Source organism: Heterocephalus glaber, unplaced genomic scaffold, assembly GCF_053883595.1.
Source record: "Heterocephalus glaber isolate CG9 unplaced genomic scaffold, H.glaber_assembly_v1.0 deba00001428, whole genome shotgun sequence".
NCBI classification, from domain to species: Eukaryota; Metazoa; Chordata; class Mammalia; order Rodentia; family Bathyergidae; genus Heterocephalus; species Heterocephalus glaber.
In genome coordinates, this window is record NW_028258293.1 from 26504387 (window position 1) to 26524368 (window position 19982).

General features: G+C 37.9%; 1 protein-coding gene across 8 annotated transcripts in view; it reads left to right on the forward strand.

Annotated features, from left to right (window-relative positions):
- The window catches only part of Nup98 (nucleoporin 98 and 96 precursor), a 120421-nt gene that overhangs the window by 33801 nt on the left and 66638 nt on the right, over nt 1-19982 (forward strand). For 4 of the 8 annotated variants that reach the window (XM_004863320.4, XM_004863322.4, XM_087211842.1 and 1 more), the window contains exons 2-10: nt 4085-4188; nt 5887-5988; nt 6084-6260; nt 7904-8043; nt 10010-10117; nt 11526-11706; nt 13461-13624; nt 16646-16783; nt 19454-19592. In XM_004863320.4, coding sequence (XP_004863377.2) covers nt 4113-4188; nt 5887-5988; nt 6084-6260; nt 7904-8043; nt 10010-10117; nt 11526-11706; nt 13461-13624; nt 16646-16783; nt 19454-19592 — 1225 coding nt within the window. In that variant the 5' untranslated portion in view covers nt 4085-4112. The remainder of the gene's footprint in view (nt 1-4084; nt 4189-5886; nt 5989-6083; nt 6261-7903; nt 8044-10009; nt 10118-11525; nt 11707-13460; nt 13625-16645; nt 16784-19453; nt 19593-19982) is intronic. The other 4 variants (XM_004863321.4, XM_021243232.2, XM_013065006.3 and 1 more) reach the window with 2 other exon arrangements.

Genomic DNA, 19982 nt, shown 5'->3' on the forward strand with positions numbered 1-19982 from the left:
GGCACTGAAAGTGGAGTGATCTCTCCTAGTTCATTATTTTTCAGAATTATTTTAGGAGCTGGGGATTTAGCTCAGTGGTTCTGCCGCCTTCCTTGTAAGTGCAAGGTCCCAAGTTCAATCCCCAGTACCAGAAAAAGAATTATTTTAGCTATGTTATTTTTTTTACTTTCCATACATATTTTATAATTTTGTTTACATCTTTAAAACATTTTAATTGAGGTAAAAATTCTATTAAACTTATATATGAATTTGTAACAAATTGACATGTTTCCTATGTTGAGTATATTAACATCAACTCATTCTACTTAGATTTCTTAGCATTTTGTAGATTTTGGTGTATAAATCTTGGGCACTTTGGTTAAATTACACATAAGAATTTAATTTTTTGAATGATTTTACGTATTTTCAGATTTCATGCTGAAATTATTGGTAATATGTAAATATGAAGAATTATGGCAATATGTATGCTTATATAGTTTTGTGGGATTGTGTAATACATAATTTAATTAGTAATATATGGAAATATTATTGACTTGTGAATTTATCTTCTCACTTTGTTTGAATCAATAGGTGTAGGATTTTGGGGGGGTTTTATGGGCAGATTCTTTGAAATTGTCTAGGCTGTCATGTCATCTAGAAATAGCTTCATCTCTCTCTGATTTTTATTTTCCTTTTCTTGCCTTATTATTATATTCCGTCATCTTGATATACTATCATTTTCAGTACAAGGCTATAATGAATAGGGCAGCATTGATTAATGTGCTGTAATACTCATTCTTAAAGCATTTGTCTGTCATGTTAACAATCTGGAAACTGCCACTCCACAAGGAAGCTCACAAGTGCACGTCTGGGCAGATGATGTGGAGGAGGACATGTAAAACTGAATGCTTTCGCTCTAAGATCAGATACCAGGCAAAGATGTCAGCTTTTCTTCTTTATCATAATAGTTCTAGAAGTTCCAACCAGTATTACAAAGCTCCTTCCAGTTATCTTGCTGCAGCCTCCAAAATGATCTAGGGATGATACAGGGGGAAATAGATGTAATTCCCAACCTGTTAGTTATCTGATATGCTGAGTTTGTGTTCTCTAAAATTGAAGAATGAATTCTAGGAACAATGGGAAGTTAAGAGTAGGAAATAATTTTTTGAGGGATAGACAGCTCCTATCTAAGAGAGACAGAAGGGGACCTGGAAAATGCCCCCCTCCCCTTTTTGAGATAGGGTCTTGCTGTGTTTAGGCTGGCCTTAAACTCACTGTGTAGCCCACGCTGGCCTCCCACTCATGGTCATCTTCCTGTCTCAGCTTCCTGAGTGCTAGGATTATAGTTATGTGCCATCCTACCTGGCTGGATGTTTTCACTTCTGGTAAGCACTTTCAAAAATATTTCCCCTGGAACAGAAGCCACCATTTAATAATGGTAAAGGTCCTAAGCGTGGTGGTGCAGGCCTGTAATCCCAGAATTTAGGCTGAGGCAGCAGAGTAGTTGGGAGTTCCAGGCCAGCTGGGACTACACGGTGAGTTCAAGGTTAGCTTGAAATACATAGCAAGATCCTGTCTCAAGAAACCAAAAGAAACAAAGGTAAAGACTTGATCTGTCACTTTGTGACATTTCATAATTTGGAAAGGCAGGAAACTTAAAGCAGATCTCATTACTGAAAGATAAATGATGATTACTTGAAATGTAACCTCTAGTTTTGAGGACATGCTTTAAAGTTTTGAGCTCTTTCAAAGTGCAAATGTGTATCCCACCCCAGATGTTTCGGTTCACTATTTCTAGAATAGGGCCTGGGGGGATTGTATATTGAAAATTTTGCCAGCTAATTCTGATGTGAATTTCTAAAATTCCTGGTTTGAATGAGCTCTGTTTAATCAAAGATATTATTCAGTTCCTAGATGATGAAGAAAAAACTGTTGAGGTTCCTCCTCCCCTGGAATTTTAGAGTGGACAATATCCATGTTCTTTTAAAGCATCACATATTTAAGGGACAGCCTCACCTTTTCCAGGGTGCACAAAATGTTTGAGTGTCACAGCACTTGGAAGTGTTAATGGGACTCTAGAATATTGTCAAGAAGAGCACCTCAAAATTTAATTTTTAATTGTATTATATGAATGAGGCATGATTTTACTGGAAGGAAAGACTATTCCAATATGTGTTCATAGTAGAAAAAAATCATACTTGTCACAATCCAAATAAGCATGGTTTTCAGGTTTAATATAAGAAAATAGCTTATTCAGGATTTTCTAAGCCAGGTGTGGTGGTGCACACCTGTAATTGCAGGACTCAGGAGGCTGCAACAGGAGGACTGCTTCAAGTTTGAGGCCAGCTTGGGCTACATCGTGAGTTTAAGGCCAGCCTGAAATGCATAGTGAGACCCAGTCTCAAAAACAAAAACAGGGCCGGGGATTTAGCTCAGTGGCACTGCATCTGCCTTGCAAGCTCAAGGTCCTGAATTCAATCCCTGGTACCAAAAAAAAAACAAAAAGAAAGAAAAAAAAGAACATTTGAAAAAAAAATGGGCTGGGGATTTATTTAGCTCAGTGGTGCCGCCGTCTGCCTCACAGGCACAAGGTTGGCAGCAGACATCTTTAAAGAAAATTTGGAGGGGAAAAGCCCTTATTTTTGAATAAACTATACTGTTAACTTGTTTTTATTCAAATCATAGTGGGAAAAGCCCAAACCCCTCTGTAGTTGGAACAGTTTGGTCCACTTTATTAAGCGACCAGGTTGTAGTTTCAATACTGTGGGAAAATAATATATATGAAATGAGAGACTTTCATCAAAGGTTTTCTGTAATATTCTCAGAAGTAGGAGATAGAGGACCATAGAGAATGATCTTAAGTAATCTCTCTCAACCATTTATTTTTTTTTGGTACCAGGGATCGAACTCGGGTCCTTGTGCTTGTGAGGCAGGCGGCAGAACCACTGAGCTAAATCCCTGGCCCGATCTTAAGTAATCTCAAAGAAAACGTCATGGTACTAGACCCTCGGGATTTGGAGATGAGAGGAGGAGCATCTGTAATTCGGCAAACATTTATTATTACAATATTTAATATCCAAAAATTAGGAAAAAACCATTTTTTATAACAAACTATGGGAAATAAAGCTTGACGAAGATTTTAGCATTTCAGGTATTTGGGGATGTGGAATGTGGTTGTAATATTTGATGAGTATAATGCATAACCTCCTAGGTGGATTATGTAAAATCTAGCCTAGTGGACTTGAAATCTTTTTAAAGGATTTGGTTAGAGTAAAAGCAAAAAAAAGTTGCTCCAAGTACAGCTCAATGACAGCACTTGGCTGGCATACATGAAGCTTTGACTTTGATACCCAGTAGTGGAGAAAAAAGCCAAAAATCATTGTTTTAAAGGAATGGTTGTTGTTTTTTGTTTTTTTTTGTATTAAATTCTTTTATTGGTACATTGTAGGTATACAACACAATTACATTTCTCACTGGGAATTGTACCTTTACATGATGGATCTTGGTTCTTATTTTCTCCCCATTCCTAGCCCTCCCTTCACCCCCTCCACCCTTCCCTATTTACAAAGACTTTATTTCCATTTCTCATCATTTTTCCTTTCCCTTCTTTCCTTTCCTCTGTCCCTCCCACTACCCCTACCCCTTTGGACCTTTTCTTCCTATTTTGCATTATTGATTATTCATTCTAATCATTGGTACGTTTTAGGTATACATTGTAATGACATTCATCATTGAAAATTTGCACCTTTACATAATCTCTCTTGGTTCTTATTTTTCACCCTTGCCCAGCCCTCCCTTCAACCCTTCCAGTCCTCCCTATTTACAAAGATTTTGTTGCTATTTTTCCATTTTTCTCATATTAATCCCAAGGAATGGTTGTTGTTGTATGTGAAGTTTAACCTATTATTATGGCCCTGGTCAGTTTAAGACTGTATAGATTAAAGAGGATTTTATAAGATTTATTTTATCATATAAATTTCACGGTATTGAAAGTATATAATGCCATAATATGTATAGACCTGATTAAGTTTGTAGACAGAGATTTTTTAAAAACAATTACATTCTGTAGTCTTTTTAAAAAGTGGTAATTTCTTCTTCTTTCTAGCTTTCTGAAGGAAAAACTCATTTTGAAGATGTTTAACAAATCATTTGGAACCCCCTTTGGGGGTGGCACAAGTGGCTTTGGCACAACTTCAACATTTGGACAGAGTAAGTTTAAAAAAAAACAAAAGGTGAAAGAAACCATCTTAATTAGATGTGTCTTATTAAGAACAAATCTATTCTGGTAGCTTTAGATGGGAATTGTATTTATACTTTGGTCTTTACAACAGAGTCTCTGAAAAATGACCAAGGTAAGAGCTTGCTAAAATTTTTTAAGAAAAGAGAAATGTTCTTAGTTTTCATACCTTTCTGGTTATGAATAAAAATATTTAAAATATTTGTATTATTTGGTTCTGTTCACAGAAAGTCATAATTTACTACCAATTTTCAGACCAGAAAATATTTTTTTTAATATTGAGGTATAAAAGGAAATTATTGAATAACTGCTGTGAGATTTATTCTGTAAATAAAATGCATGAAATTAAGAAAATTCAAAATCACAATCAGCCTTCTGGAGACCCACCACCCTTTCTACCTTGTGTTATATATAGCACTAATTGCCTATACAAATCTTTACTCACTTTTCAACCTTTTGTTAAAAAATTTTATGCTTATGCCTGGTGTGCTGGTAGATACCTGTAATCCTAGCATTCTGGGAAGCTGAAGTAGGAGGATCACAAGTTCAAGCCCAGCCTGGGTATAGTGACTTAGCAAGATCTTGTCCCCAAATTTTAAAAAGATCTGATTTAGCAAATGCCTAGGGTTCAATTCCCAGTTCCACAAAAATCAAAACAAAAACAAAACCACACACGCACACACACACACACACACATATGCAAGCACACACGCGCGTGCGCACTCTTACACAAAGGCAGAAAACATGGTATAATGGACTCTCATGTACTTACATCTTTACTTTGGCAACTTTTTTTTGTACTGGGGGTTGAATCTAAGGCCTTTGCATTTACCTATATCTCCACCTCTTATTTTACTTTTTATTTGAGACAGGGTCTCACTAAGTCACTAAGTTGCCCAGATGGGGTTTGAACTTGCAGTCTTCCTGCCTCAGGGGAACGAGCATCTACGCCAGGCACCACACTTAGGTCAATGGCTATGTCAACATCTATGTCCGGCATCACACCTATAATTCAAGAACTTGGGAGGCTGAGGCAGGAGGATCACTTTGAGTTCAAAGCTACATAGTGAGACCCTGCCTCAGAAGACAAAACAAGCAGGGTGCAGTGGCGCATGCCTGTAATCCCAGCACTCATGAGGCTGAGGCAGGAAGATCACTGTAAGTTTGAGGCCAGCCTGAGCTACATAGTGAGTTTAAGGCCAGCCTGAACTACATAGTGAGACCTTGCCATAAAACAAAACAATCTATAAGTTTTATTGATAAAGCCACTTTTTAAAATTTAATCTTGCTATATTTTCCAGGGTGCCCTTGAACTCCTGGGCTCAAGCAATTCTGCTTCAGCAGGAGGAAGTAGCTGCCACTGTATGCATACAACCTCATACTTAGTTTGAAAAGTCAGCATTCCGCCTCCGTACTGGGAATCAAACCCAGGGTGTCATGCATGCTAGACAAGCACTCCATCACTGAGCTAGAGCTACATCCCCACCGGAGAATTCACACCTTGTCACTTCAAGTTTCCATATTCCCCTATGGCTATGAATATAATATCTACAGTTTAGATTTTATCCTATGATACTCTGTTGAAATTTTGAAAAAGTTGAGAAATATTAAAACCTTTTTTATTCAGTAACTTTTCTACATTCTGATTCATCCTTGAATTTCCTTTTCAGATACTGGCTTTGGCACCACTGCTGGAGGGGCATTCGGAACATCTGCATTTGGCTCTAGCACCAATACTGGAGGCCTGTTTGGAAATTCACAGACCAAACCAGGTAAAGGCTTTATTTGAGTGATAGCTGATACAGGTCTCTCTGTACTTAATGACTCTGATCTGCTTAACTTGTTTTCTCTCCCTCCATGTCTCCAGGAGGATTATTTGGTACTAATTCATTTAGCCAGCCAGCTACCTCCACAAGCACTGGCTTTGGGTTTGGTACATCAACAGGAACGTCAAATAGCTTGTTTGGAACTGCAAGCACAGGGACCAGTCTTTTCTCATCCCAAAGCAATGCCTTTCCACAAAATAAACCAAGTGGCTTCGGGAGTAAGTAGAACATTATTGGACATGTACCCCTAACAGTTTGATTTATTTATTGAATGTGTTATGTCTTTCCCCTTTCCCTGTGATCACCCATCTCCTTTTCCCAGAAAATTGCAAAAATAATGAGAAGATGAGAATTTCAAAGTATATTGCAAAGTTTAATAGGAAAGGAGGGTGGTATGTACATCTCTCTAAGAATGGAGGGGTTTTTTTGGTACCAGGGATCGAACTTGGGACCTTGCACTTGCGAGGGTCAGGTGATGGCACCACTGAGCTAAATCCCCGACCCTCTAAGAATGGAGATTTGAGAAGCATTAATACTTAAAGAATATGCACTGGAAGAGATAGAAAGTATCCAGAGATAGGATGAAAAGCCAGGTCAGAGTAGTGTTAACATAATACAATGAAAATTACCAAGGAGGAGTATGTTGTAGTCAGTAGTATGTGAAGCAGAGGCACATTTTTATCTGTCTCACATTTGTTATGAAGAGATTCGACCAGAAATGACAAATACTGGACATGGCATGATTGCTTCTCCATTCCTTATCTGTGGCAGATGTTATAATTGATGGCCTCTATTTAAGTTCAAATGTGGCCTGGGGCCACTTCTTCACACAGTACTTTGAGGTAACCACTATTAATTGAGCAGATATGCCCTAATGAAGTGATGCCACTTCTAGCACAAGTGAATGAATGGTGGCATGAGTAATCAACCAGCTATACATATTTTTTCAAAGGGTTAGTTGTTTGTTGGATATTGAAATATTTAATCATGACATATAAAATGCAATCCAAGGAACTAATTCAAATGAGATATGCCTATTTAAACTGTATTTTATGATATGTTCTTAGAAAAATAGAAATTTTCAATGAGGAGTCACAATATTGGCAATTAGGTCACTTTATTAAATACTGGCAAGTGTGTTTTTCTTGCTTGCTGATATTCTGCCTCCCTATGTATAACTTGGGAAGTAGCATCTCATTGTGAGAAAGAATAGGCCCTATATAACAGTTAAATTCACTTGTATGTGATAATTATATTAAGCCTCAGCTTTTTTTGAAAAGTAAGCCAATCAGAATCTGCTATTTCTGTATTCATTTCTATTAAATGATCAGCAGTGCTTAGTAAGTTTTAAAATTTTGATTGGGGAGTCAAATATTGCATTGACCTATGTTTGATTGCCACAATGGGACCTATATTCTTTGGTTATATGTGGGTATGTGTAATAATACATGTAAATAAAACATACTATGATCCCTGTTGAAGTCTGTCGTGGCAAGATGTTTTCAGAGAGACAGTTTATTTCAGTAGCTAGTGTTACCAAATAAGAAAAGGAGAAATGAGATAAAATTTTGATGAAACAAAGTAGTGTTTCTTTATATTTGCCTCTTAGAAGGTCCAAGCAGGGCTTCCTGAACACTTATCTGACTAAAGGACAGACTGGTTTTTAACTTGGCTCTTGAAAGTTATGAGCTTAGAAGTATATGTCTGTGTGAAATATCTACTTGAATGTGTTGCTTGGGAGAGTTGGAAGAGGGTTTGGGGATGTGAAAGTACTGTTGCTAGTGTCATATTCCAGTTCTAAGGGGATTTTATAGATTCTTCAGTTCTTTGTTTAATTTTCATGTTATTTTCTAACTTACAGATTTTGGAACAAGTACTAGCAGTGGAGGACTTTTTGGAACTACAAATACTAATTCTAATCCTTTCGGTAGCACATCTGGGTCCCTCTTTGGGCCAAGTAGTTTCACAGCAGCACCTACTGGGACTACTATTAAATTTAACGTATGTATTTCTTCCACTCTTTGTGGAATATGTTTCTTCCTCATTTGTATACTTGTAGGATGACTTGTAAAATTGCTCATCTACCCAGTTGGGCACAGCTTGGTTTGACTTCCTAAAAGATGTGTTAAAAACAAAATCTTTTAATAGTTATGGATAGGAGGTTATAAAACATAAATCTAGATTATTGTAAGTATTTGAATTATGCTAACCCCCCCAAAATTTGTATTCATAAGGTTGATAGAATTTGAATTTTCTATGTTCATACTTTGGCCTCAGGTTAACTTTTTTTTTGCTTTTTTTGAGACACGGTCTCACTATATGTAGTTCAGGCTGACCTTGAACTCACTAAGTAGCTCAGGGTGGCTTTGAACTCACAGTGATCCTCCTGCTTCAGCCTCCGGAGTGCTGGGATTGCAGGTGTGCGCCTGCCATGCCTGGCTGGCCATTCTTTATATAGAAAAATAAATAGGGGGGGCTGGGGATTTAGCTCAGTGGTTCCGCCTGCCTCGCAAGCGCAAGGTCCCAAGTTCAATCCCCAGTACAAAAAAAAAAAAAAGAAAAATAAATAGGGGCAAACCATAGAAAAATCATTGAAAATAATACCTCTTTAAGGAGATAATATAAAATAACCAGTCAATATTCTGTATGTGCTAAAAAATAAAATTTTTATTGGTGAAATGGAAAAGGTACCAAAAAATTTCTGGGTTTTTTTTTGGGGGGGGGGGGCAGGGTTAAGTGGAGGATTTTGTTCATAAAAATATATGGAATATTATTTGATGTAAATGGTTAGGCAGATACTTAGAGTAACCAGGAGGTGTATTAAGTCTAATGGAAATCTCTGGCAGAAATAGAGCGAGCTTGGTAGAGTTTGCTGTTAAAATTTAGAAAATGAAGAATTTTTCACTAAGGTGATTAATTCATAATACTAAATTTAGAATCCTGAATTTAAAGTTAAATATCAGTGATAGTAAAAAATATTGTATGTTGGGGCCGAGGATTTAGCTCAGTGGTTCTGCTGCCTGCCCTGCAAGCGCAAGGACCCGAGTTCGATCTCCGGTACCAACCCCCCCCCCCAATATATTGTATGTTAAAAGTATAATAGTTGAGGGCTGGGGCTTTAGCTCAGTGGTGCCGCCACCTGCCTTGCAAGTGCAAAGGTCCTGAGTTCGATCCCCAGTACAAAAAAAAAGTATAATAGTTTAGAAAATTGACAATAGAGTAGGAATCCTTAGATCTTATTGTGCCTTTTTCCTTGTAAGGCTATGGGAGAAAAGAAAGGTTTTGTACCTGTTTCTTTTCTTTTTTTGTAGTACTGAGGATTGAACCTAGGGCCTTCACACTAATCTGTATCACCAGGTGGTCCATCCGCGTCCCACCCCAGTTTTGAGACAGGATCTCTCTCCCTAAGTCACTTAGTTGCCAGGGCTGGGCTGGAAATTGTGATCCTTCTACCTCACCCTCCAAGAAAGCTCTGGTTATAGGTGTGAGCCACCACACCCACCTCTGAAATGTGTTATATTTAATCAAGCCCTCTTAAAGCCATCTTGGTCTTGTTTTTTCTTTTCTTTTTTTGAGTTAGGACTTTGCTGTTTTGCCCAGGTTGATCTTGAACTCCTGGTTAAAAATCAGTCCTCCTACCTAGCCTCACAAATAGGTGGGACTATTGGTGCATGCCCATATGTTATAAAAGAGCTAGGAGGCTGGTTTCAGCCTTCAGTGGTTGAGGAATTGTGTCTGTTAGAGTAGGTATATAAAGCTTGGATTTAGAAATGTTCCTTTGGGCCAGGGACTTAGCTCAGTGGTGCCGCTGCCTGCCTCCCAAGGGCAAGGCCCCGAGATCCCCGGTACCAAAAGAAAAATAAAGCATCTATATAGGGTTTTTTCTCCACTACTGGGTATCAAAGTCAAAGCTTCATGTATGCCAGCCAAGTGCTGTCATTGAGCTGTACTTTACTTTTTCTTGTAGCCTCCAACTGGTACAGATACTATGGTCAAAGCTGGAGCCAGCACTAACATCAGCACCAAGCACCAGTGTATTACTGCCATGAAAGAGTATGAAAGCAAGTCACTAGAGGTCAGTAAACTGTTAAGTAAAATGTCTCTAATTCTATTGGAATGCAGCTTGCTTTTTTGGGGGGAGGGGGAAATCTAGTTTTTAAAAATGTTTTGAGTAGGGCCAGGGATTTAGCTCAGTGGTTCCACCACCTGCCTCGTAAGCACAAGGACCGGAGTTCGATCCCCGGTACCAAAAAAAAACAGTAAAGTAAAGCTGTACTTGGAGCAACTTTTTTTGCTTTTACTCTAACCAAATCCTTTAAAAAATGTTTTGAGTCGTTTTAGGATTGAGTGGTTTACGTTGAATATGTGTAAAAAAATTGGCATTAGGGGCTGGGGATTTAGCTCAGTGGTTCCGGCGCCTGCCTTGCAAGCGCAAGGTCCCAAGTTCAATCCCTGGTACCAAAAATAAAATGGCATTAACCAAGTTGTTTTTGAAGATTTTGTATCATTTATAGATAATCTCTTTTTAAGGCTGGGTAATCCTTATTTCAAGTACAGGTGTAGTACTTCTAATGGTCTGTTTGGATTGGATGTTGTTACATTACTAGTCAGTGTATGTGTGTTTGTGTCCACACGCATGCTTTTGGTAAATTTACATAAAGTCTTAAGTGTACAACTTAATAAGTTTTCACTAAATGAAAGGATCCAAATCAAGAAACGGATTATAACCAGTATTCCAGATGTCTCTTCTTGTGCTCTGTCACTTTTCAAAGGTGAATACTATCTTGACTATGCAATTTTGCCCATTTTGAACTTTATCTAGAAGGAATCTTATATTATACACACTTACGTCATTCAGTATTATGATCTTCATCCATGGCTTTGCATGAAGCTACAGTTTGTTCATTCTCATTGCTTTATAATAGATTGTTGTGTGTTTTGACTGTACTTTCTCATTCTAGTGGTTGCTTCTTCCTATATCCCAAACTGCCTGTTCACTGAGTGTGCAGAAATGCCTGATTTATGAGATAAAATTAGTTAACTTTATTTCATCTTTTCCTAAATTCACTGCCTCCCTACAATTTGTGCTTTTATCAGCTATTTTTACATTTAAAGGTAGTATTGTTTATAAAAGAAAATTAAAATGGTCTGGGGATTTAGCTCAGTGGTTTCGCTGCCTGCTGCACAAGCGCAAGGACCCAAGTTCGATCCCAGGTACCAAAAAAAAAAGAAAATTAAAATATGTCTAGCTACCTTGCCGTTCTATGATGATTATGGTATGAATTTTAATGTCTGTTGGAAATGGTTTTCTGTAATGATACTAAATTACTGTAATATTCTGCATTTTTTTGTTTTTTTGGTCATTGTTCCTGTGTGAACATAGACTTGAATACTAAATTCAAGTATTTAGTCTCCTAAATAGTTTTTTTGGAGGGTGGTGAGACTGCACATTAATATTGGAAGTATGTTTGCACTTCCTTTAGGAACTTCGTTTAGAGGACTACCAGGCTAACCGGAAAGGGCCACAGAACCAGGTGGGAGCAGGTACAACGACTGGCTTGTTTGGGTCTTCTCCAGCCACGTCCAGTACAACAGGACTCTTCAGCTCCTCTACTACTAATTCAGGCTTTGCATATGGTCAGAACAAAACTGCTTTTGGAACTAGTAAGCACTTGACATCATATTGGACCATATTAAGGAAAAACAGACAACTGAAAGTAAAATATAATTGTCATTTTGTGATTAGTGATATGAAAAAGAATTCAGGGATACTGAGGAAGAGGGAATGCCAGGTGTATAGAGGTGGGAGAAATAGAGTTTTAAGTGAAGATGGCTAAGGGAGGCTTTACTTGAAGGTAACATTTGAGCAGTGACCTAAGGAAGTTGAAAGAGCAAGCTTTACGGGTTTCTGGGGGAAAATACTTCAGTTAGCAGAAACTGAATCTTTAAACCCTGAGTTGAGAATTTTGGGAGATATGGCTATATGTTTAGGACTTTATGGCCAATATAGAGACTTGAATTACTGTTTAATTTGGAAGCCATTAAGAGATGTTTCAAAAGAGAAGTCATGTGGTTATGAGTGAGGGATCATCCTGAAGATGCTGTGTTGAGAGTAGATTGTACTGTGAGGGTTATAGGTATAAATAAATTAGTTCAAAAGATTTTGCCCTACTCCCGCTACTTGACATGACGGTGGCTTGGATAAGGATGGTTTAAAAGAATGTCTGTGCCTCTGGGCACAAGGATAACTCAGGGATAGGTATACGACTGGCATGTGTGAGGCTCTAGGTTTGATCCTTAGTTCTAAAAGAAAAGAAAAAAGTCAGATTCTGGACCTAGTTTGATTATGAAACTGGGTTGATTTAAAGTGGGATGTGAAAGAAGAGATTGGGATGATTACTAAATTACTTTATTAAAATATTACTTCTCTAAGCTGGGTGTAGTGGCACATGCCTGTATTCCTTTCACTCTCACAGGGGGCTGAGGCAGAAGGATTGGAAGTTTAAACTCAGCCTGGGCAACTTAAGTGACTTAGCAAGACCTTGTCTCAGTTTAAAAAAAAAAAAAAAAAAAGATTTGGGGGAGGTATAGGTCAGTGTGAAGGCCCTGGGTACCCTTCCCCAGCACAAAATGTTTATAAACTAGTACACATCTAAATACAAAGTTCACAAATAGAACATGTATAACCAGAGGTCTCTTTCCCTAAACCCCTCCCCTGGCTACCAGTTTGCTTCTGTAGAGACAAGCAAAAGTTACAATTTTTCCTTCTATAGAAAGACATATATCATGTATACACACTCCTTTATGTAAGTGACATTTAATATTCTTTTCAGTCTGAGTGTTCTTTTTTTTTTTTTTTCTAATTTTTTTTCCTGGGTGTTCTGTCATTTAGCTTAGCTCATATTCATTTTTGAATATTATATGTCAGATCCAGTGCTGGGTATATTGATACAAAGAAGAAAACCTTTGTTCTCAAGAATTTTAACAAGGTTAAAATACAACACAAGCGTTAAGTATATTATCTTTAAAAATAGAAGCTATGGGCCCACAAAAGAAGATCATTTAGTCTAGTCAGTGTTCTTGGGGTAAAGGTATTGTAGAAATTAAAATTTTAATGTAATCTGGTGTTAGTTGAAGGATAACAAATGAAAGGGTTGCTGGGTGTGGAGGTAATCACAGCATTCAGGTGGTTGAGGCAGGAGGATGGCGAGTTCCAGGCCAGCTTGAAAGGGAGACCCTGTCTCAAAAACAAAATGAAAATGAAAGGGTTATTGAATAGCAAATGCATGTAGGGCAATTTAGATGTTAGTAGGTAACAGAGGGCTATTGCTGGATATTGGACAATATGAGGTTTCAAATTTTTGTATTTAGGAGTTTTTTTTTCCTTCACTTATTTTTCCTTTTTTTTTCTTTTTCAGGTACTACTGGATTTGGAACAACCCCAGGTGGCCTCTTTGGCCAACCAAATCAGCAGACTACCAGCCTCTTTAGCAAACCATTTGGCCAGGCTACAACCACTCCGAACACTGGCTTTTCCTTTGGTAATACCAGCACTCTTGGACAGCCAAGCACTAACACCATGGTAAGGAAGCAGACTGGGATTCAACTCCAGGTCTTATTTGGAGAGCTAAGTTACAAGGCTTCTAATCATGTCGTACTAGCAAGTTCTACCTGTTCTGTAGTTCTCTGAGTTGCTATTTAGATAAGAGAAGAAACAATTTTTGACCAGCCTAACCTGTACTCTTTACTTATGGAGGATCTTTGAGCAGGCCATTTATTCTTTCTGACTGTATTTTTCTTATTATTCTATAGCTTACTTAATGGATTACAGTTGGCTATTTTTGTGATTTTTTTTTCTTTTTCTTTTTTTGGTACTGGGAATTGAGCTCAGGGCCTTGCACTTGCCAGGCAGGTGTTGCGCCACTGAGCTGCATCCCTGGGTACAGTTGGCTATTTTTAAGTTATACCTTGTGATATTGACTCTAGCCATTTTGTAGGGTTTAGGAGAAAACATGTATTGATTACTTAACTGTATTTCATGTTCTTTCAGCTTGTTCCATAGTGTAGGGTCAGGTCAAAATTTAGTCAGGGATTGGGGTGGGTAGACTTAAACCTCAGAGCCAGATTAGATAATTAGTACTTCTATGCAGAAAGTGAAGGTGGATCAAATTCCCAAAAGCAAGAGCTAAAATTAGAAAACTCTTAACCACTTACCAGTCCAATAATTTAAATACAAGATGACAAAAAATTGCATATTTTAAATTTATTTTTGTTTTTTGGGTACTGGGGATTGAACTCGAGACCTTATGCTTGCAAGGCAGGCGACGGAACCACAGAGCTAAATCCCTGGTCCTAAATTTTTTTTTTTTTTTTTTTTGGTACCAGGGATCAAATTCCGGTCCTTGTGCTTTTGAGGCAGGTGGGCAGAACCACTGAGCTAAATCCCCAGCTCTTTTTTTTTTTTTTAAATGAATGAAGACTATTTGAAAATGGGGAAGAAGGAAGAGAGAGATGACAAACAACTAGTCTGGATGAGTAGAGAAAATCCAAAAGTGAATTGCTCCTTTGTTAATTTTTATAAGATAATATAACAGGAAATATAAAAACAATTTTATCAAATTTATTCAGTACAAGAATTGACTGCTTGAAATGACACCTGCCCAAGTGACACTCAGGATAGTCAATATGTAAATAAACTTGCTGCCTCTAACGCTTGGGGTAAACTCTTTTTTTGATTTTTTTTTTTTTTTGTACCAGGGATTGAGTTCAGGACCGTGTACTTGGGAGGCAGGTGGCGGAACCACTGAGCTAAATCCCCAGGCCTAGGGGTATACTGTTAAATGTTCAAAAGGAGTCAGGCAGTAGTTTCTTAGGATGATGCAAGAGCAGAAGAAAAAGTAGAAAAGTTAAGCTTCATCAAAATTAAAAATTTAGGCTAGGTATGATGTCACGAGCCTATAATCTCAGCACTCAGGAAGCTGAGGTAGAAGGATCTACTCCATGAGTTCCAGGTCAGCCTGGGCTACATAGTGATTTCAAGGGCAGCCTAAATCACATGAAGAGACCCTGTCTATAAATAAATACATATATCTGTGTACACACAGAACTTTCCTAGCATGCATGAGGCCCTTGGTTCAAACCCCTGTACAGCCAAAAAGATTTGAAAACTTGGATTGGGGTATAACTCAGTGGTGGAGAATATATACTCAGTTTATATGCTTAACATGAGTTCAATCCCCAACACCCCCCACCAAATAAAAACCTTTAATAAAAAACTAAAAAGTTTTGTGTGTGTCAAAGGAATATCACTAACAAAGTGAAAAGAAAACTCTCAAATGGGAGAAGATATTTGCAAAGTATATAGTACCTTAAATGGGACTTGTATCCAAAATATATAAAGAACTCTTAGAATTCACTAAGAAAATAAGAGGGCCAGAATAGAGAAAATATATAATAGCTAATAAGCACATAACAAGATCTTCAGTGTCATTGGTCATCACAGAAGTGCACATCATAATCATAAGATACTACTTCATACCCACTTGGAAAGCTAAAATGAAAGAGACAGTAGTAAGCAGTGATGAAGGAGATGCTGAACATCTCATGCATTGCTGGTGAAATGTACAGTGATGTTTAACTTCTGTGGGAAACAATTTAATAGTGCCTCGAAATTTTAACTATAGTGCCGGGGATTTAGCTTAGTGGCACCTCACCTGTCTTGTAAGTGCAAGGACCTGAGCTTGATCCCCAGTACCAAAAAAAATTTTTAACTATAGAGTTAACCATAGGATCCAGCAATTGTACATCTTCGTATTTACCCAAGAGAAATGAAAACACAGACTTGCACACAAACGGTCATAATAGCTTTACTCATAATGGCTAAAATGTGGAAATAACCCAGGGCTGGGAATATGGGTCAGTCACACAATGCTTGTCTAGCATGCACAGTGCCCTGGATTCTGTTTCCAGCAATAAATAAAAAAGGGGAGAGGGAATAAAGGGAATAACAGTATGTTATTGCCACTGTATTGACTTACTTTCAGTGAATTATTTGTAGTTATTTGATTCAAATTCCACTCCTCATTCACTAGTGATTAGTTCTTTTGGCCTAACTCTTTGAAATAAAGTACCCTGTCATGTAACATTTTGCTTTCATTATGGCAACCTTGGCATTTCTTAGAGGACAAGAGTTAATCTAAGTTTTACTAGATGCCCAGCACTTTGGAGGTCAGCATTGTGGAAACAACAGGGGCTTTACTGTAGGTTTGAATTTATGGTCCTGCACTTAGAAACTGTGACATCTTGGGGAAGTTGGTGGGGTTTTTTTTGGTACTGGGAATTGAACTCAGGGGTTCACGCTTGCCAGGGAGGTGCTGGGCCACTGAGCTACATCCCCGGCCCTGGCAAGTTTTTAATTTCTCTCATTTTTCTGTTCTTTTGGAAAGTGATCTGCTATACTCCTTGCTTTTCAGAGTTGTAAAATGCTCCATATTAGCATAATCTCTGTCACATAAGCTTTAAAAAGTTGGTAACTATTTTTGTTAATCCTAGACTCTTTAAGGGAATTTATGGAATATCTTTTAATCTGAATTCCTTCTTGCAGGGTTTATTTGGCGTAACTCAAGCCTCGCAGCCTGGAAGTCTTTTTGGGACAGCTACAAACACCAGCACTGGGACAGCATTTGGAACAGGAACAGGTCTCTTTGGGCAGCCCAGTACTGGGTTTGGTGCAGTTGGTTCGGTAGGTGTTTACAAGATGTTAACAAATCTGCCAAAGGAGTTTATAAGAAAGATATCACTGTCTTCCAAGTATTTTAATGAGTATCCTATATGATTTGACATTAAGAGCAAATGAAAGATAGAAAATGAAGTTACTAATTCATTTCAGTAGTTTTATTTTCTGTTTTTGTTTTTTTTTTTGGTACTGGGAATTGAACTCGGGTTTTTTTACTTGCGCAGTAGGCGGCAAAACCACTGAGCTAAATCCCCGGCCCTGTAGTTTTATTTTCTTTCTTTTGTTTTTGCTTTGTTTTTTTTCAGACAAGGTCTTACTATGTAGCCCAGGCTGGTCACAAACTCACAGCAATCCTCCTGCCTCAGCCTCCTAAATGGTGGGATTACAAGTGTGCGCCACCACACCTGGCCCAGTAGTTTTGTTTTCAGTTAGTAAATTCTCTTTGTCTCAGTGACTATTTAAAGTTTACTTTTTAAAAGTTTTAAAAAAGATAGGGTCTCATTGTTCAGACTGGTGTAGGACTCACTATGTAGCCGGGCTGGCCTTGAACTCATAGCCATCCTCTTGCTTCAGCCTCCTAAGTACTGGGAGTACAGGCATGTGCCACCATGCCTGGCTTTGCAATTTACTTCTACTAGCACAGTATCCCTCTACTTCATTTTTTGTTTTTGTTTTTTAAATTTTAAAATTATTATTTGATTGATTGATTTATACTGGGAATTGAACCCAGCACCTTTAGATAGAGCTGTTTTCCACACTATTTTGTTTTTGAGTCAGGGTCTCTCTAAATTTATAAATTGCATGAGATGGGCTCAAATTTGCCGTCCTCCTGCCTCACCTTCCTAGAGTGTGAGGATTACAGGGATACACCAGCATACCCCCTTAATTTGTTTTTGAACTAGCAAATAGCATTTTATGAGGTTTGTTTTTTTCTTTTTTGGTACCAGAGATCGAACTTGGGTCCTTGGGCTTGTGAGGCAGGCGGTGGAACCACTGAGCTAAATCCCTGGCCCAGCATTTTATGTTTTTGTGCATAGCATAAAGTCTTAAAGTATGTATTCATTGTGAAATTCATTTTGTTAGTTTAAATTTCTGAGGCTTAATTGCAATACTTTCATGTTTTTTAAGTCAGATAATTTTTACCTCTCATCAGGGTTTTGTTATAGCATTTGAAATTGAATTTTTAAATTTTGAGACAGGGACTTGCTAAGTTGCTTAGATTGAGCTCAAACTTGTAAGCCTCTTGCCTCCACCTGAAATTAAATGTTTTTGATGTTGATCAAATGGCTAGAATTTTGGGGGTTCTTATGGTCCTTTTTTTTTTTTATTTTGTTTTTGGTACTGGGGATCGAACTCGGGTCCTTGCACTTACGCAGCAGGCAGCGAAACCACTGAGCTAAATCCCCTCCCCTTGGTCCTTGTGGAGCTGGAGTTTTAACTAAATTAGATTCCTTGTTAGGTCACTTAAGTAAAAATTACTAATTGGGGATGCACTAGACCTAAAATCAATGCTGAATTCTATATTAACATTAAAAAAGTTTTATGAGAATTAATGTGAAATACTCTGTTACTTACTCATGATAAGCTTTGAACTTTTGGTTATTATGGGTACTTATATGAAAGAAAGAATCTCCAAAACATGGTCCTATTTTCATGGAGATCGAATTTTTTTTATTAACATCATTTGAGCATATAATTGTTGTGAGAAGTTGAGTAAATTAATAGTTCAGAAAGCCCTTGCACCTTTAATAGCAGCTTTACTGATATATAATCCACATATCATTCAATTCCTCTCTTTATATAAAAGCATGCAATTCAGGGTGTTTTGTTTTTTGTTTGTTTTGTATATTCACAGTTTGCAGCGATCATCACATTTAGTTTTAGGACATAGTTATCTTGTCAGAAAGCACAACCGTATATACTCGGTCACAGTCATTCCCAGTTTTCCTGGAGTAACCTCAGGCCTACTTTGTGTCTCCATGGATTTGACATTCTAGATATTTCTTTGAGTGTAGTAAGAGGGGTTGAACCCAAGGATCTTTGTGCTGAGTTTAATTCCTAGCCCTTTATATATATATATATATTCCTTCCCCCACCTTACCTCCCGTAGGGAGGATGGAACTCAGGATCTTGCACTTGCCAGACAGGTGCAGCACCACTGAGCTAAATCCCCGGCCCTTTTTGATTTATGTTTTGAGGCAGGGTTTTGTTAAATCTCTTGGTTGCCCAGGCCAGGCTCAAACTTTGGATCTTCCCAGAATGCTGAGATTACAGCCTTGTGCACCATGCCTGGCCAGCATAGTGTTTTCAACGTTCATCGTGTTACAGCCTGTTTAAATTTTTTATTGTAACTGATTCTCTTGGTCAGTTAAATATCTGACACATTTCTGTTAACAGGAAAAAAAAAATTTGATCATCTTGTTATTTTTTCCTTTGCCTTACTGAACAATCTTAGTTTATTGAGGTTTTTACAGTAACTTTTCAGGCTAGGAATATTCTCTGTTTAGAGTCTTGCTCAGAGTATTTTCTTTCTGGTATCCTTTATTTATGTGCCTTCTCTTTATAAAAATTGCAGCATCTTTTTCACCATCCTACATTCTATACATTGTACCCACAGTAGCCTTTATTGACTGTTTGGTATGTTTCTTTATTGCCTGTATTTTCTGTTCTTTTCAGACCCTGTTTGGCAATAACAAGCTTACTACGTTTGGAACCAGCACAACCAGTGCTCCTTCATTTGGTACAACCAGTGGCGGGCTCTTTGGTAACAAACCAACCCTGACTTTAGGAACCAATACAAACACTTCCAATTTTGGTACATATAAAAAGCAGATTTGACTCTCTTAAGTTACACTGACTATACCACACATCATCCTCCTGATTCATATGATTGAAAGTATTTAAAAATTCCCAGGTAAGCTGTGACTTGATGTAAGGAACCAGAGGGAAAGGTTTTAAAGTTACGGACAAGAGTTGAGATATTTAGTAAAGATGTAAATTAGCTTTTTCTTTTTTAAATTCCTTCACCAGTAGCTGAGGAACCATACAAGAAACACATTTTGTTTTTGTTTTTGAGTCGGTATAACTAGGCAGTTCAGGCTGTTCTTAACTCGCTGTGCAGCCTAGGTGGGCCTCGAACTTGCAGCGATCCTCCTGCCTCAGCCTGCTGATCCTGGGATTACAGGTGTGCAAAATAACACATTCT